At 41.4% G+C, this 17,529-nt stretch overlaps 1 protein-coding gene across 1 annotated transcript in view; it reads left to right on the plus strand.

Annotated features, from left to right (window-relative positions):
• Positions 1–6,071, plus strand: part of LOC139382191 (G protein-activated inward rectifier potassium channel 4-like) — a 33,401-nt gene extending 27,330 nt beyond the window's left edge. Inside the window, exon 4 of the mRNA XM_071126058.1 lies at positions 4,160–6,071. Coding sequence (XP_070982159.1) covers positions 4,160–4,518 — 359 coding nt within the window. The 3' untranslated portion in view covers positions 4,519–6,071. The remainder of the gene's footprint in view (positions 1–4,159) is intronic.
• The last annotated feature ends 11,458 nt before the right edge of the window (positions 6,072–17,529 follow it).

A 17,529-nucleotide genomic window follows, 5' to 3' on the forward strand; every position in this document is an offset into this window, starting at 1 on the left:
TGTCAAATATATTATATTGTTGTTGTATTATGTAACAAATTGTAACATTTGCATGATATAATCACATATAGTTTACTTGTGTAGTCCAGACACATTTGTATAATGCACACTCAGCCCACATATAATTCACATGTTAACCTAGATTTTGAAATTGTATGGAAAAACATCCATTGTACATTATAAGGTGGGTTTAATGCTTAATTTGAAACATGAACAAACACTGGTTTCAGAGTCAACCAACCAGGTTTCAGAGCATTTTGTTTTATTCTGTACGTAATTTGTGGATGTCCACCACACATTTCATATATGTCACGAGTTACAATCCATATTATACAGCATGTTATAAATTTACTGAACGTACAATATGTAACAATTTTTTTAAATGTATAGACATAGTATATAGTATGTGCATAGTCACTTTACACCTACCTACATACAGTGGGGAGAACAAGTATTTGATACACTGCCGATTTTGCAGGTTTTCCTACTTACAAAGCATGTAGAGGTCTGTAATTTTTATCATAGGTACACTTCAACTGTGAGAGACGGAATCTAAAACAAAATCCAGAAAATCACATTGTATGATTTTTAAGTAATTAATTAGCATTTTATTGCATTACATATGTATTTGATCACCTACCAACCAGTAAGAATTCCGGCTCTCACGAACCTGTTAGTTTTTCTTTAAGAATTCCTCCTGTTCTCCACTCATTACCTGTATTAACTGCACCTGTTTGAACTCGTTACCTGTATAAAAGACACCTGTCCACACACTCAATCAAACAGACTCAAACCTCTCCACAATGGCCAAGACCAGAGAGCTGTGTAAGGACATCAGGGACAGTTAGCCTAGTGGTTAGAGCATTGGACTAGTAATCAAAAGGTTGCAAGATTAAATCCCCGAGCTGACAAGGTAAAAATCGGTCATTCTGCCGCTGAACAAGGCAGTTAACCCACTGTTCCTAGACCGTCATTGCAAATAAGAATTTGTTCATAACTGACTTGCCTAGTTAAATAAAATATAAACATTTGAGTCAATTGGAGGTGTGCCTGTAGATGTACTTTGCTTGACATCAAGGGAAAATCAAAAGAAATCAGCCAAGACCTCAGAAAACAAATTGTAGACCTCCACAAGTCTGGTTCATCCTTGGGAACAAATTCCAAATGCCTGAAGGTACCACGTTCATCTGTACAAACAATAGTACGCAACTATAAACACCATGGGACCACGCAACCGTCATCCCGCTCAGGAAGGAGACGCGTTCTGTCTCCTAGAGATGAACGTACTTTGGTGCAAAAAGTGCAAATCAATCCCAGAACAACAGCAAAGGACCTTGTGAAGATGCTGGAGAAAACAGGTACAAAAGTATCTATATCCACAGGTAAATGAGTCCTATATCGACATAACCTGAAAGGCCGCTCAGGCAGGAAGAAGCCGATGCTCCAAAACCGCCATAAAAAGCCAGACTACGGTTGGCAACTACACACGGGGACAAAGATTGTACTTTTTGGAGAAATGTCCTCTGGTCTGATGAAACAAAAATAGAACTGTGTGGTCGCAAAATGGGTCTTCCAAATGGACAATGACCCCAAACATACTTCCAAAGTTATGACAAAATGGCTTAAGCACAACAAAGTCAAGGTATTGGATTGGCCATCACAAAGCCCTGACCTCAATCCCATAGAAATGTGTGGGCAGAACTGAAAAAGCTTGTGTGAGCAAGGAGGCCTACAAACCTGATTCTGTTACACCAGCTCTGTCAGGAGGAATGGGCCAAAATTCACCCAACTTAATGTGGGAAGCTTGTGGAAGCTTACCTGAAACATTTGACCCAAGTTAAACAATTTATAGGCAATGCTACCAAATACTAATTGAGTGTATGTAAACATCTGACCCGCTGGAAATGTGATGAAAGAAATAAAAGCTGAAATAAATCATTATCTATACTATTATTCCTACATTTTGTCACGCCCTGACCTTAGAGATCCTTTATTCTCTATTTTGGGTTACGTCGGGCTGTGACTAGGGTGGGCATTCTAGTTTCATCATTTCTAGTTTGGCCTGGTATGGTTCCCAATCAGAGGCAGCTGTCTATCGTTGTCTCTGATTGGGGATCATACTTAGACAGCCTTTTCCCATCTGTTTGTTGTGGGATCATGTTTTTGTGTATTGCCTCTGAGCACTGCATTTGCTTCACGTTTCATTACTCTTTCTTGTTTTTGTGAGTTTCATTGAATAAACATGTGGAACTCCACGCATGCTGCGCCTTGGTCCGTTAATTCTACAAACGCTCGTGACACATTTCACCTTCTTAAAATAAAGTGGTGATCCTAACTGACCTAAGACAGGGAATTTTTACTAGGATTAAATGTCAGGAATTATGAAAAAATTTGTTTACATGTATTTGGCTAAGGTGCATGTAAACTTCCGACTTCAACTGTAGCCTCGTTATTGTTATTTTATTGTACAACTCTTTACTTTAGTTTATTTAGTAAAAATGTTATTAATACTATTTCTTGAACTGCATTGTTGGTTAAGGGTAAGTAAGTATTTCCTGTTGTATTCGGTGCATGTGACATAACATTAGATTTGATTTGATGGTTCAAATTTGCTAAATGGAATGTATGATATGTTACGAATTCTAGCTAGGTGGCTAGGTGGCTAACGCTAGCAACCTTTGTTTTTGCCTTAAGTAATCATCTGTCTTATGCAACCATACCAAACATAGCATATCATACTAATTTGAGTGTCCCGGATGTACCTTTACTATGTTACTTCTTGTCTATAAGACCAGGCTGAGTCAACAGGACCATATCGCATCTTTCTAACCTTCCCATAGAATAGACAGTGTTTGTCTTCTTCTTCCCACTCAGAGTAATGGATTTACTATGCCCTGATGTAATCACAGCAGGAGTGTAGCAGGCTCCTCAAGATGCTGTTATTTAGTACTAGATTACAGCAGATAGGTGGGTCTTTGTTTTCCCCAACAGACCAAGAGATGTTTATTCAGTGATTCATCAAGAAAAAACTGTCCTATGCCAGTTCCCTAAAGAAGCAGTTGGCTTCTCAGATCAATAGATTGTCTATCAAGGGCGCTGTGTGCTGTCAATTACCATGACAACCCTCCAGTGTTCAAAAAAAGAGCAGCTGATTGAGTGGAACTGATAAAAATGGCTTTAAAGTTGTTTTATTGTCCAACCAAATTAGTTGTAGGCAGATCACTGGATATGTGGATATTTGTTGTCTTATTTTTTATTCATATTGACCCTGACCTCTGACATGACCTTTGACCTTGGTACACCCACTGGAATACGTTTCAATTACATTTTGTTTTTACACCAACTTATGTTCATATATTTATTTGTATATGTCTGTCAGATTCATATAGTTTGATACTCGTATCAGCAAAGAACAATCAATAGTGCCAAGGTAAACCATAGACACTGCAGCCCAAGCTCGGTGAAACCAAGGTAAAAGGCAGTAACTGACGTAAGTGATGAGCCCCCCCCATTTTCTCCATAACACAACACAATGGAGGCAGGATATTTGTCCACATGATAAAGCATGGTTTAAATGTATAAAAATGTTTTTGGACAAAATGTGCTGTTACTGCCCATTTGCTTGGTAGGGCAGTATATGCTACATACTCAATTTGGATAGATACTGTATTCCCCATCAATTAAGTTGGACACTACAGCAGGCTGTATGGTTAGTGAGATCTAACATACAATGCTTTGTAGAGCACACTTTGGATTCCTATCAGGTTATGAGACAGATTCTCCAGAGGTATGGACATTAGCATAGACACACAGAGAATCCCAGGTGGAACATATCTTCTTGGACCTCTCAGTCCTGATGCTCCTCATATCTTATTCTCACTGATCCTCCCTGTTTGTTGATCCTGAGACCTCAGACCATTATTGACTCTGGAGTTGAGTGTTGTTTGTGAATAATTTACTATTCCTCTTCCTCCCTCCATCTGGCTCTCCCTTTCTGTGTTTGTGTGCGTGTGTGTGTGTGTGTGTGTGTGTGTGTGTGTGTGTGTGTGTGTGTGTGTGTGTGTGTGGTGCGTGTGTGTGTGTGCGTGTGTGTGTATTTCTGTGTGTGCGTGTGCGTTTGTGTGTGTGCACATGTGATTGCGTCTGTGTGTGTTAACAGGGATGACCTGCCAGGCCCGGAGCTCTTATCTGGACAAAGAGGTGTTGTGGGGCTGGCGTTTCACCCCGGTCCTGTCTCTGGAGAAGGGCTTCTACGAGGTGGACTACAACAGCTTCCACGACATCTACGAGACCAACACTCCGTCATGCAGTGCTAAAGAGCTAGCCGCTACGCTACGAGAGGGCCAGCTGCTCCCCACGCTCTCTTCGCTGACGCCCGAGCCCCCCAAACCCTACACCCTGGAACCCCTGTCCACCCACAACCCACTCACCAAAGAGGTGGACAAGGGGGAGGAGGGGGAGAGGGGAGAGATCAACGGCTCGGCTGCAGCTCTGGAAGACCAGCCCGGACTGGACTGACTACTTCAGATAAGCCAAACCAGAGACAAAGTTACTAAAGACTATGCCTCATTTAGTCAATGGCCAGCTTGTTCCATTGCATTGCTTGGAGATAAAAGATCCCCCCCCTCCCCATGCAATAATTCTCTAGAGTGTCAATCTGTAGTATATATTTGTTTTGCAGACACAAATACACACAAACAAACACACACATACACAATTATACAAACACATAATACAAATAATATGCTCCAGATTGGTCGTATTGTCTTTTTATATTTGCGGCGACCACATATTTCCATTACAGTAGTAATAGCTCAAGTGATATACTGTATAACCTGAAGTGGAACAGGTAGCCATGACGAACGAATATCACAGCTTACAAATGATCCAATATCCTAAATTTAGAGATTGTTGATTCCGCTTCCGACAGAATATGTGCGGACCAGATCATTATCTTCAATCCCATCACGCTTTGTTATTACAGTAGTCCACTATGGAATCTCTTAACTGAAGGCAATATGTACGCAGCCGCGCTTTAGCCCTCCTTCGTACCTGTAGGCAGGAAGTAGAGCTCAGCTCAGTTCAGCTCGCCGCTATAGATCAAGCGCTGTCTCTTTGTCCAATCACCCTCGTATTTTGTCCAATCTCCCGTGCGGTTCCACTGTCATGCTTAATCGCATTACGTGTGACAAATATACTAGAGCAAAACACAGAACCCAGAGAGTCCCTCAGTATTGGACCCAGAGGAACGGGCAGTACCTCATTTTGATATTCATGATACATAAGCACAAGCCCTGTGACCCTGATATGCCCCCCTTCCCTCCATCCCTGTCCCCCCTCCTGCCCCTGACTGGTGCATATTTTAGTGCATGGTGTTGAGTATAGGCTACTGATGATACAAGCAGGTTTATAATGATATGTACGCTCATAAGTATTTCTTCCCTGCACTGTGACATAAGCTTTTTGTGCTATTCGTCTTATTTCACCTTTGGTTAGTTCTGTTTAAATCAAATCTAAATAAAATGCAATTGTATTGGTCGCGTACACAGATTTTGCAGATGTCCAGATTCAGTTGTATTCTACCCATAGTCCTGGTCTGGACTCAGCTAGCTACTGTTGTCTCTGCTTGAGAGAGTGTATGACTCTGTCACTTGTCCTGTGTGTCACATTTTCTACAGTTTTCTTTTGAGGATGTGTATGACAGAGCTTGCATGATAATGAACTGTCCCCTCGACATAGCAAGTTTAATACACTGCTAATAATACAGGGTATTTTCTAGGCATGCAAACTACAATGAACAATTTCTACAGATATTGTAAACCAATATATTGATGATAGCTAAGATGACAAATCTCTTAAATTGAACCCTTCTCCCCCTTCTATAACATTTATTTGCGTTTCTCCAGACACTTGTCTCATCAATGTATTTTATTTCACTGTGACATTGTAGCATCATATTTATGCCATTTGCATAAAGATCCTTTATCATTAGAGAAAATAACTTCTCCCATAGGTGGAATGTCATCTGTTTTATGTGTGTTCTCATTGGAATAAACCTAATATGGCCAAAAGCACAGTACAGTATGTTACTGTTAGAGAACCGTGCACGTTTATGTGGGTGTCTGTGTCTGACTGTCTGCGTGTGTGTGTGTGTGTTTGTTAGTTTGTTAATTGATTTAGTCCTCTGTAAGTATGTGTGGTTAGGAGTTATTTTCCTGACAGAGAGAGCTAGTGGAAGTGAGAGTATTCAGCACAAGCTGCTGCGTGAGCAGGTCCTGATTTCACCCAAGGCTCTGTAAAATAGTTGAGATTTTTACACATGCTACCTGACAACTGGATTAGAGGTGCATCGAATCATGAGAAACAGACTTAAGCAACCATTTGTAATTGGTGTGGAACAATCTCATCTTGCACAGAAGCTCTGGGCACAAACACACTACTAAGCACAGGCAGCTGGTAGAGAATAATGATACAGTACAAACAAGAAATAGAAATCCAAGGCAATGTATGAATTTAGTACCGTCTGTACTGTAAATACAGCATGCATTGAACCACCATTTTTTGTATGACTGCCAAGAACTATGTGGGTGATACTGTTCTTCTGTCATCATTATTGACCAAAAACATAATGTCATAGGGTACCAGGGAAAGGAGCCAAACCCTGGCTATATTATTCCCAGCTTATTCACTGTTGCCTTTCTAAATGATTTCCGATTGAGTAAGAATCCCTGGTAACAGAAATAGCTATGCTCACCACCCAGCAGTGTAACACCGTCTCTGAGTCAGCTTCTTCAGTGTATTGGGAGATTGTTTTCCCCTGCCAAGCGATTATGAAGATATCACAGCTATTAACAGTGAACAGACCCATCACAAAAGTCACTGACATAATCAAATTTCTGCTTAATCAAATTTCTGCTTGGGTTAAAAGCAAACACTAGGCCAATCAGATCAAGCAACCAGGAATAGTAAACACCCGCATAGAGGATCTTTTGGCACGTTGGAGCTGTCAAATCGGTGAGCAGCTGCTGTTGCAATCATTGTCATGAAGCAACATCCGCCCCACTGGTGTTAGATGTTCAGAACAAGAAAGTGTAGGTTTTATAGAAATAATTACACAAAAATAATAATGCGGATATCTATCATCCTAATCGAGGTGTAGATTGTATCTCATATTCCAGTGTTCCAGTGTTCAAACTTGTAAACAAGGTTGCATGGTTTAATCTTGGGTCCCATAGAAATGCCTGACAGTTCATTGCCAAGGCTATTCATGGACTGGGCTTTTTAATAATTCAGAACCTCGAATTTCAAATATCTGCTGGCCTCTAATATGACTTTGAATAACCTGAAATGATGATTCATTACTGTTTTTATGAAACTGTGTGCGTGTGTTTGCATGTGTCTGTGTGTGTTTGTGTGTGTATATTTTTTCCTACATTATCAGGAATAAAAGTCCTGACCAGTCACCTAATGTCTTGACAAGGTTAGAAAACAACAACATTTTTGAAAAGTCAGGACTTTTTTAAGGGTTAGGTTTTGGGTTTGGGGTTGAGGTTAGGGTATAGGTTAAGGGGGTTGGGGTTAAGGTTAGAGTTAGGGTTAGGGTTGGGTTTAGGCAAAATAGGATTTTGTATGAGGAATACATTTTTACTCCCCGAAAAGTCCTGAAAATTCATGAGCGACTGTGTGTGCGTGTTCGCGTGCGGACGTGTCCCCACAAGAATAGTAAACTAACACACATTTGACCAACTGGGGACATTTTGTTGGTCCCAACAAGGTCAAATGGTATTTCTAGGAGGTTTAGGGTTAAGGTTAGAATTAGTGTTAGTGTTAGAATTAGGTTTAGAGTTAGGGTTCGTTTTACAGTTAGGGTTAGGAGCTAAGTTTAGATTTAGGGTTATGGTTAAGGTTAGGTTTTTGGGTTAAGGTTAGTGTTAGGGTTAAGGGAAAATAGGATTTGGAATGGGACTGAATTGAGTGACTCCAAAGGTTAGCTATACAAGACTGTGTGTGTGTGTGTGTGTGTGTGTGTGTGTGTGTGTGTGTGTGTGTGTGTGTGTGTGTGTGTGTGTGTGTGTGTGTGTGTGTGTGTGTGTGTGTGTGTGTGTGTGTGTGTGTGTGTGTGTGTGTGTGTGTGTGTGTGTGCTTGTGGACACACACTGTAAAAATAAGGCAAAAGTCTCTTGGACAGTATACCTGGACTAAGGGGCAAGACCGGCTCATTAAGAACATAAGTGCAGCATCCATTAACAAACATGGAACCAGAACAGAACATACTGTTTAAGCAAGAGAATTTAACTTAGGGAAAAGAAAGTAGGAGGAATTCACTTGGCATCTGTTCCAAAACAATGGAGTGGGCCGACGCTATCTCTGACCCCACTGAACAACACCCACGCACTACGGAACACACGCACACACTCCACTTTTAGAGATAGCCTGTATCTGCCAATGTATTCATTTCGAATTGGTAGACATATTGTCTTGTGTTATTTTTCACTGATCTAAATATCTACAGTCATTTCCATAACCTCCTACAATGAGGCTTGTTATATTTAGACCATAACCAGAGAAAAGAGCATCACTAAGCTTGATATGCTTTAGGTAACTGTCTACTCATAGCAATCCGATCATTCCCTTCCTCCAACCTCCCTCCCAGACCTGGCTAGTGTAAAGGCTGTGTAGATGTCATGTGAATGTGTTTGATCCAACCTCCCTCCCAGACCTGGCTGGTGTAAAGGCTGTGTAGATGTCATGTGAATGTGTTTGATCCTCCCAGACCTGGCTAGTGTAAAGGCTGTGTAGATGTCATGTGAATGTGTTTGATCCAACCTCCCTCCCAGACCTGGCTAGAGTAACGCTGTGTAGATGTCATGTGAATAAGTATGATCCAACCTCCCCCATAACTGGCTAGTGTAAAGGCTGTATAGATGTCATGTGAATGTGTTTGATCCAACCTCCCCCATAATTGGCTAGTGTAAAGGCTGTGTAGATGTCATGTGAATGTGTTTGATCCAACCTCCCCCATAATTGGCTAGTGTAAAGGCTGTGTAGATGTCACGTGAATGTGTTTGATCCAACCTCCCCCATAACTGGTTGGCGTAAAGGCTGTGTAAATGTCATGTGAATGTGTTTGATCCAACCTCCCCCATAATTGGCTAGTGTAAAGGCTGTGTAGATGTCATGTGAATGTGTTTGATCCAACCTCCCCCATACCTGGCTGGCATAAAGGCTGTGTAGATGTCATGTGAATGTGTTTGATCCAACCTCCCCCCATACCTGGCTGGCATAAAGGCTGTGTAGATGTCATGTGAATGTGTTTGATCCAACCTCCCCCATACCTGGCTGGCGTAAAGGCTGTGTAGATGTCATGTGAATGTGTTTGATCCAACCTCCCCCCATAACTGGCTAGTGTAAAGGCTGTGTAGATGTCATGTGAATGTGTTTGATCCAACCTCCCCCCATAACTGGCTGGCGTAAAGGCTGTGTAGATGTCATGTGAATGTGTTTGATCCAACCTCCCCCATACCTGGCTGGCGTAAAGGCTGTGTAGATGTCATGTGAATGTGTTTGATTTACCTCTTTGAGCCCCTGGTTTCAATGTTCTCTTCCAAGTGTTGCAGTGCACCACCGGTGGATGTGATTATCGCTCCATCATACAGGCCTGTGACTTCACCCAGGGGCCACGGAGGCGAGAGAGAGCCTGGGTCTGGCTCTTTGATGTGGCAGGGCGATGGGCTTTGATGGGATGTCACAGCCCCCTTCTCCTAGCAGTGGGAGCCATCTCATACAGAGCTGTCGTGAGGCGCGGGTCACCTGCTGTGCTACATGACCGTACATCCCCAGGAACATGATCATATATGGAACTACAAGCTCTACAGTCAACCCACAGGTAGGGATATCAGCCACTGGGGTAAAAGGCAATGTGAGATGATATTTTTCATGTGAGAGGGACTTCTTTATCTGTTTCCGTGGGGATTGAATCCTCATGGCAGGGTTGAAATCTTCTTGAGGCTGGTGGTATTTCATTTTCTGACTCAGACTTGAGAATTAGATACATTTTTGCAGAGGGAGGACATTGTATATAAACAGCAAACTTGTCTTGGGCTCTGTGGCTTTTTCAGCACTTCTCTGAGCATGAGCTCAAACTCTGAAAGACAGATCATGAGCTTATTTAGATTAACCTTGAGCCTGGAACATTATTGATGTGGTGGGGAGGTACAGTAGCTAGGCATTATTAACTACACTAGAAAATATGTGAGGTGCTTATGGGTAGTGAAATGCAGGGGTGCAACTTTGGTTTTAGAAGTGGGGGAGGGACATGTTTTTTCTTTTTTATTATCCAGTTGAGAAAGCACTCCAAACAGCCTACCCGACTGCTCGGAGGTGTCCGCATGGTCCTGAAGCACACCATTGCCCTGTTTTGCATCACATTCCAATGATAAAACTGGGGGGGGAATGCAATTTCAGAATGTGGGGGGGACATGTCCTCCCCGTTTCCAGTAAAATTTGTGCCCCTGATGAAATGCGTCCTTTTCTGCTTGGAACACAAATAGTTACATTTTGAATCAAAATGTATGTAGTTTATGTCTGCAGAGTTTGAGTGATGCTTTCGCTGACAGACGGCAATTTTTGTTTGTTAGACAGGAAAGAATAAAGGACCGTCTGCTAGTACCTTCTGTCTCTGAGCTTTTCAGTCCCATAACATGTAGTTAAGGAAAAGGGCATCCAGATGGTTATTGGAGAAAAGACTACATCTCCCTAATGATTTGGACATCTTTAGTGAAGGAACATTCAAATGAGGATGAAGCAAAACATGTTAAACATGTCCTTATGAACTTGAAGTCGAAGGTTTATAACGATGGTAAATAAAACAGGAGCTGCTGCCTTCTTTCCAGTTTGATTTGTGTACATTTATAGAATTATGTTGAATATACTAATAAACTACATTCATCAATCTGACTCTATTATTTTGTGAATAAATGCAACAGGCCTTGTGCGTCTCTCGAGGATCTAGTCAAGGTAGCAATCCTCTCATCACCTCTCAGTATGACTATAATGAACATGTGTCACCGTTTTGCAATTATTAAGAGGCTAGATACAAATGGCTAATCCTGGCGACCAATGTTCTGACATTAATTTACTCAGTCAAGTAGACCAGGAATATCAAAGTGAAACCCAAGCCTACTGTACTATGTGTAGTATAAACAATATGTACCAATAGACTTACTCAATTCTGAGCAGATAGTCAATTAAATTATTATTCTGAACATGGAGGAATGCATTTACTCAATTCAACTAATGGAATTTATTAGTCATGAAATAATTAACACTCAACAATGACAGTGTACATGAAATACATGATACATTACAGAATACACAGAGTAAATGACTATCAACTAAATAAGACTTGATGTGGTTACACGTGTTTTCAGTTTAATCTCTAAAACAGAAAACGATGTGAGTCTGATACACACAGGAGCTTGGAAGCATGTTCTCCAAGTATGAGCGAATTCACTGCCCATTTAACCAAATTCAAGTAGAAACTCACGCTAAACCAGAAGGAACATTTCTTTGCACTTTGCTAATTTAAACAACAGGCAGAAACAACACACTCAGATTCTAATCGAATCAACTCAATTAAAATGATAGAAGTCCACTCCTGTGCCGATACCTCTTTTGAACTGTCCACCGTCTGACGAACAGAATAACACAGTTTCCCTGTAAGATGCAAATATACAGCCATCCATCCAAACAATTTATTGAGTCTTCATGCTGTGCTCCCACACCAGCCAGTTGCTAGTCGCGAGTATCACCTTCTCTCATTTTGCCACTACACATTTGGAATGATGTATGGGATAGGACCCTCTTCTTTTTGTCATAGGAGGCCTCTTGTGATTCAAGAGGGAGTGTTCTGTTCAAAGTGAGAAAAACCTACATCAATGGTGCTGGTAAATCAATAGGCCCAAGCAATGGCTCCAAGTAGAGGCCTCAGTTAGTTGTGTCTTGAAGCTCTATCATCAAAAGATACTTTGTGGTAACAAAGTTCTGAGCTTCTGCAGGGCTTGATTCTGCGCCGAGACAGTTTTCTATACCAATATTAAAACTCTACAATCAGTTGGGATGCAAATTTCTTGTTCAGCGGAATCTGATAAACAGACTTCGAAAGGTAAGCAAATGGTTCTGGGTTACTTAAGATCTGATTCAGAAACATCAAAACACCCACCACAGTATACAGTAGGTCTGAGTCAGTAGTTGTACCTGTAGTAAGGCCTCTACAGTAGGATAATGTCCACTGTGTCCAAAAATATTCTGATTAGCTATCTGCAAAGAACACTTGAATAACTTGTTGACAAAATACCAACTTTGCACAGACGTCAATTCAACGTCTATTCCACATTGGTTCAACGTAATTTAATTGAACGGATGTGGAAACGACATTGATTCAATCAGTGTGTGCCCAGTGGGTATGCCCTGAGGTACCATTTTCATGGCCAGTTTTAATTGTAAAATAATATGTACTGCCTACTTTGCAATTTGCTACTTATTGGTATTAAATAACTGCAGGGATCAAATGACATGTGACCATATGAGCCACACTTTTGTTGCTCTATTATTTGTTTACTAGTGTTCCCTTACTGTTCTTCTCCTTGACTATGTGTTCCCCATTTCCACCTACACACTAAAACACAGTGTAAAACACAAGAGGTATACTGTCTTCACTCTCACTACTGTCGTGACGCATCTCTGGATGACTAAACAGTTTTTCCTCCTACTGACTTACACTCCACACTACTGCAGGAGTTTAACAGTATTCCCTTTTCTGCTCACCCATACAAAATGACACCTACCGTCTCTCATAAATAGAATATATTTCATTTAAATTACAACATTAAGCTTGATATATTCTGCATAAGGCAAAAACCACTCCATAAATGATTTTATTAAGCGGAATATCTTGTCTACTGTGCTGCTATATTGGGGCACATATCCATACAGCTACATTGTCTCTTAACTTTTAGGGTTACGGATATTCTGGACCGGTTCCCGGACTCTGCCAATTACTGGAAAAAAATTGGCCCTTTATGTTCAGTGGAGTTTCATACCATTATTACATAGTTGCAGGATATCTCGAATTTGGGAAAATGTGATGGGTTAAGTCAGGCCAGGTTAAAGGCTATTGAAGTTAGTGTGACCAGAGAGGAAAAACTCTAGTGAAAGTTCAGTGATTACTCATCCGATCATCCGATTAAATCCTCAGTGAGTGAACCCTGGCAGACTCCTCTGGCTATAAACCTCTAACTGTACGTTGCATTTGGATTATAAGGGAAGCGCCGGATGACAAGGAACACATTTATAACAACCGGAACCATCATTTTCCTTAGCCACTGAATTTACTGTATGCACGTACTGCATTGACTGCGTACGTATGTGTATTGCCTAGTCCCTTTACACAAATACTCTTGTATAGAAAGAAGCATGCTGCAAGGTCCCGCTGGATGTCATCCTTCAATCGTCAGCAATAGTATAGTGAATTGTACTTACACATACATAGCTAAGATGGAAGAGAAATTGCTCACACAATTGTCACTGCTCTATACAACTAAACAAAGGAGGTTGTAAGCCTCAGTCTCAACCACACTTTATTTTTCTCTAACGTGAGTTTCTTCTCCATTGCTGTTCATCTCAAAGAGAGAAAGTACAGGCTTGTGACCTTTCCACAGATTCCCCTGACATCCTCCAGCCTGCAGCCATGGTTCTCAGTCACAGCCTCACTGCAGCATACTGAATGCTTCTCACAGGGTCATATGTTAAGTGTCAGAAAACGCCTTGGATTTCATGTCCATAGTTAATGTTTTAGTAGTAATAATGAAACGTTGTACGTGTAAGTGCATCTGTAATTGCACTGTGCAATGTGATTTGTTTGTCTACCCTTCAGCATTGTATTAAGACGACAGTATATTTGGCCTTTTCGATCATGGTAATGAGCACCTTGCTACTGGAAGGCATTTATGTTAATGATAGCTTCTACTGTTCCTTGCCAAGTCCACAGTCTTATTCCCACATCCAATTCACTTTACCTTTAGCTTCCTGTTGTGTTATGATCCTATTGTTTAGCCTACACGCTCTAGGATCAGACAACACTGGATGCCTGATTAACATGAAACCGGGTTTGAAAAGTAAGCTCTGTTAACACGTAGTGCACACAGTGCTGTAGCATCGTCTAATTGAAACCCAGGTCTCTCTGGAGACGTAAAGCGAGGCACTTGCATTGTGCTCCATGAGGAAGACAGAGGCAGACCCTCTTGGGATGTTTTGGTACTGCACTGTCCTGACTAAACCTAGTATGTATGGAGAGTGTGTGTTCAGTTATGCAACCATATGCAGAGGGGCTTAGTTTGACATTGTTACAGTTGATTCATGTTTTCACAGGATCATTTTCAATGGCTTTCTTTTAAATCTGGATTCATTTATGCAGATGGCTGTATTGACTGCTTGAATTTGCTCAATGCAGTATGCAGTATTTCCAAGGTATTTCCTAAGTACTGTACCACACCACACTGGAGGTGAGAATTCATAATAAGTTTATCTGAAAAATGGTGCAAAAACCATCTTTAATTAGGCAGTGAATTAATATTTATACCGTGAGGTGGTGGTGTGGGGGAAAGTTTTCTCCATAAAGCTGTTTGTTTTGTTTTGTTATTGGATGCCTATTACACAAGAAAATAACTTACACAAGAGGACTTTTAATGTCAATTCCTTCAAAAGCTTTTTTCAAAGTTTGCACAAAAGATTCAAAAGAACCTCCATTTGAAACCATAGAAGATCCAAGTTGAAACCCAAGTATTTCAACACTGAATGGACTTTGATGTCAATCGTTAGTGACACCTGACAATTCAAACTCCTGCTGTTGTCACTCAGTAGTGACTCACTTCCACCATGCAGCGCTAGGACATATCATTTTAACCCAAAATGCTATTTTATAATGTTGTGTTATTTACTTTACACCCACCGTTTTATACTTTTCTTTGGGAAGTGTGTCTTTGAATGTGTAATAATTGTTATCCATTGGTTTTGCGATTTGACCTGGCCAGTGTGGTTCCTTCCTCTGCAGAGTGACTGAGAAGGAATTAGCTTTTAAGGCCTCTTTACTTACAGTTGGACGGCTCCCTGTATGCTGGCTGGCTGTTCTCTGCTAGTACAGCCTCTCTCTCCTCAGAGACACAACCAAGGTAGAGGAAGGCAGTAGAGTGGAGATGGATGGACATTTGACTATTGGGTTGTTCAATTAAACTATGCTGAATCCTCCAAGGAAGATGGCCCAGCTCAAGTCATTTATTAAAGTGTGTATTTTATTTCTAGGGACATTGAAAAGAGCTTGTATTACTCCAAAAAAGAACATTAAGAAATTATGATTTTTCTATTAGAAATGATTTGCTCCAAACTACTGCTTTTGGCTTGTGCAATTTATCAAGATGGTGAAGATATTACTATTTGACAACCAGGGATATTGACATCACACAATCATTGTATAGTGTGTTACCCTACTAATGTGTAGTATATCAATGCTCCAATTCATGTCTGTGTCATTCTTAATCCAATAATATTCCCAGTGGGGAGCTTCCTGTCATGTGTTATTATATGGGCCAAGGTACAGCGAGCCATCTGCAGCATAACAAAATCCTCATGTCAGGAGATGAGATCATGTGGAAGCCTGGTGACTAGGACACATTGTGCAGCATGTCAGCATGTCATACATCAACTGGCTATGACAGGCAACACCTGTGTTTTTGGATGAGTAGCGTTTAAACACACATTTAGTTACTCTGTGAAATTTCCAGTAGTATTTTTAAAATTCTTTCATTGGTTTCTTCATAAACTGGTGAAGGAGGAGTGGAGGGGACATAAAACACCAAGCTATGTGTATGAAACCACTGCTGACACAGCCATGGTAGGAGATTTACACTGGCTTCTGGCCAGGAGACACCAGCAACTCTCACAGTGGCAAAGTATTTCTCCCTTTCCAAGAGTCCTGAGTCCTCGATACAGTCCACCTCACTCTGCTGTGTCAGGGATCCAGTCAATCCATTCCCTCTCACATCCTTCAAGTTATGTGACTGCTGCCTTCTGTTTCACAGACAATTGGTTGCTTGGCTCAGTTTCATCACAGTATCCCCTTGCAAACAGAATTGCTGTCGACACATCCCCAATACCCACTATGTCTTGACCATTTTCATCATGGCCCAGGAGTCAAATTAAATCAAGTCAAATGTTTTGTCACATTTGTCACATGTGGCAACTACCTTGGAATGCTTACTTTACAAGCCCTTAACCAACAATGCAGTTTAAGAAATAGAGTTAAGAAAATATTTATTGAATATACTAAAGTAAAACAATTTAATAAAGAGCAACACAATAAAATAACAATAACGAGGCTATATACGGGGGGTAACAGTACCGAGTCAAAGTATGGGGGTACAGTTTAGTTGAGGTAATTTGTACATGTAGGTAGGGGTAAAGTGACTATGCATAGATAATAAACAGCAAGTAGCAGCAGAGTAAAAACAATGAGTGGGTGGCCATTTTGGACCTAGACTTGGCACTACGGTACCGCTTGCCATGCTGTAGCAGCGAGAACAGCCTATGACTTGGGTGACAGGAGTCTTTGACAATTTTTGGGTCGTTCCTCTGACACCGCCTAGTATATAGTTCCTGGATGGCAGGAAGCTTGGCCCCAGTGATGTACTGGGCCGTACACACTACACTCTGTAGTGTCTTAAGGTCGGACGCCAAGCAATTGCCATTCCAGTTCGTGATGCAACCGGTCAAGATGCTCTCGATGGTGCAGCATTAGAACTGTTTGAGGATCTGAGGACCCTTGCCAAATATTTTCTTCTGAGGGGAAAAATGTGTTGTTGTGCCCTCTTCATCATTTTATTGGTGTGTTTGGACCATGATAGTTTGTTGGTGATGTGGACACCAAGGAACTTGAAACTCTCGACCCGCTCCACTACAGACCTGTCGGTGTTAATGGGGGCTTGTTCGGCCATCCTTTTCCTGTAGTCCATGATCATCTCATTTGTCATGCTCACATTGAGGGAGAGGTTATTGTCCTGTCACCACACTGCCAGGTCTCTGACCTCCTCCCTATAGGCTGTCTCATTGTCGTCAGTGATCAGTTCTACTACTGTTGTGTCTTCAGCATACTTAATGAGGGTGTTGGAGTTGTGCTTGTCCACTCAATCGTAGGTGAACAGGGAGTACAGGAGCGGACTAAGCACACACCCCTGAGGAGCCCCAATGTTGAGGATCAGCGTGGCATATGTGTTGTTGCCTACCCTTACCACCTGGGGGCGGCCCGTCAGGAAGTCCAGGATCCAGTTACAGGGGGAGGTGTTTAGTCCCAGGGTCCTTAGCTTAGTGATGAGCTTTGTGAGCACTATGGTGTTGAACGCTGAAATGTAGTCAATGAACAGCATTCTCACATAGGTGTATCTTTTGTCGAGGTGGGAAAGGGCAGTGTGGAGTGAAATT

The sequence above is a fragment of the Oncorhynchus clarkii genome, chromosome 24 (genome assembly GCF_045791955.1).
Source record: "Oncorhynchus clarkii lewisi isolate Uvic-CL-2024 chromosome 24, UVic_Ocla_1.0, whole genome shotgun sequence".
Lineage (NCBI taxonomy): Eukaryota > Metazoa > Chordata > Actinopteri > Salmoniformes > Salmonidae > Oncorhynchus > Oncorhynchus clarkii.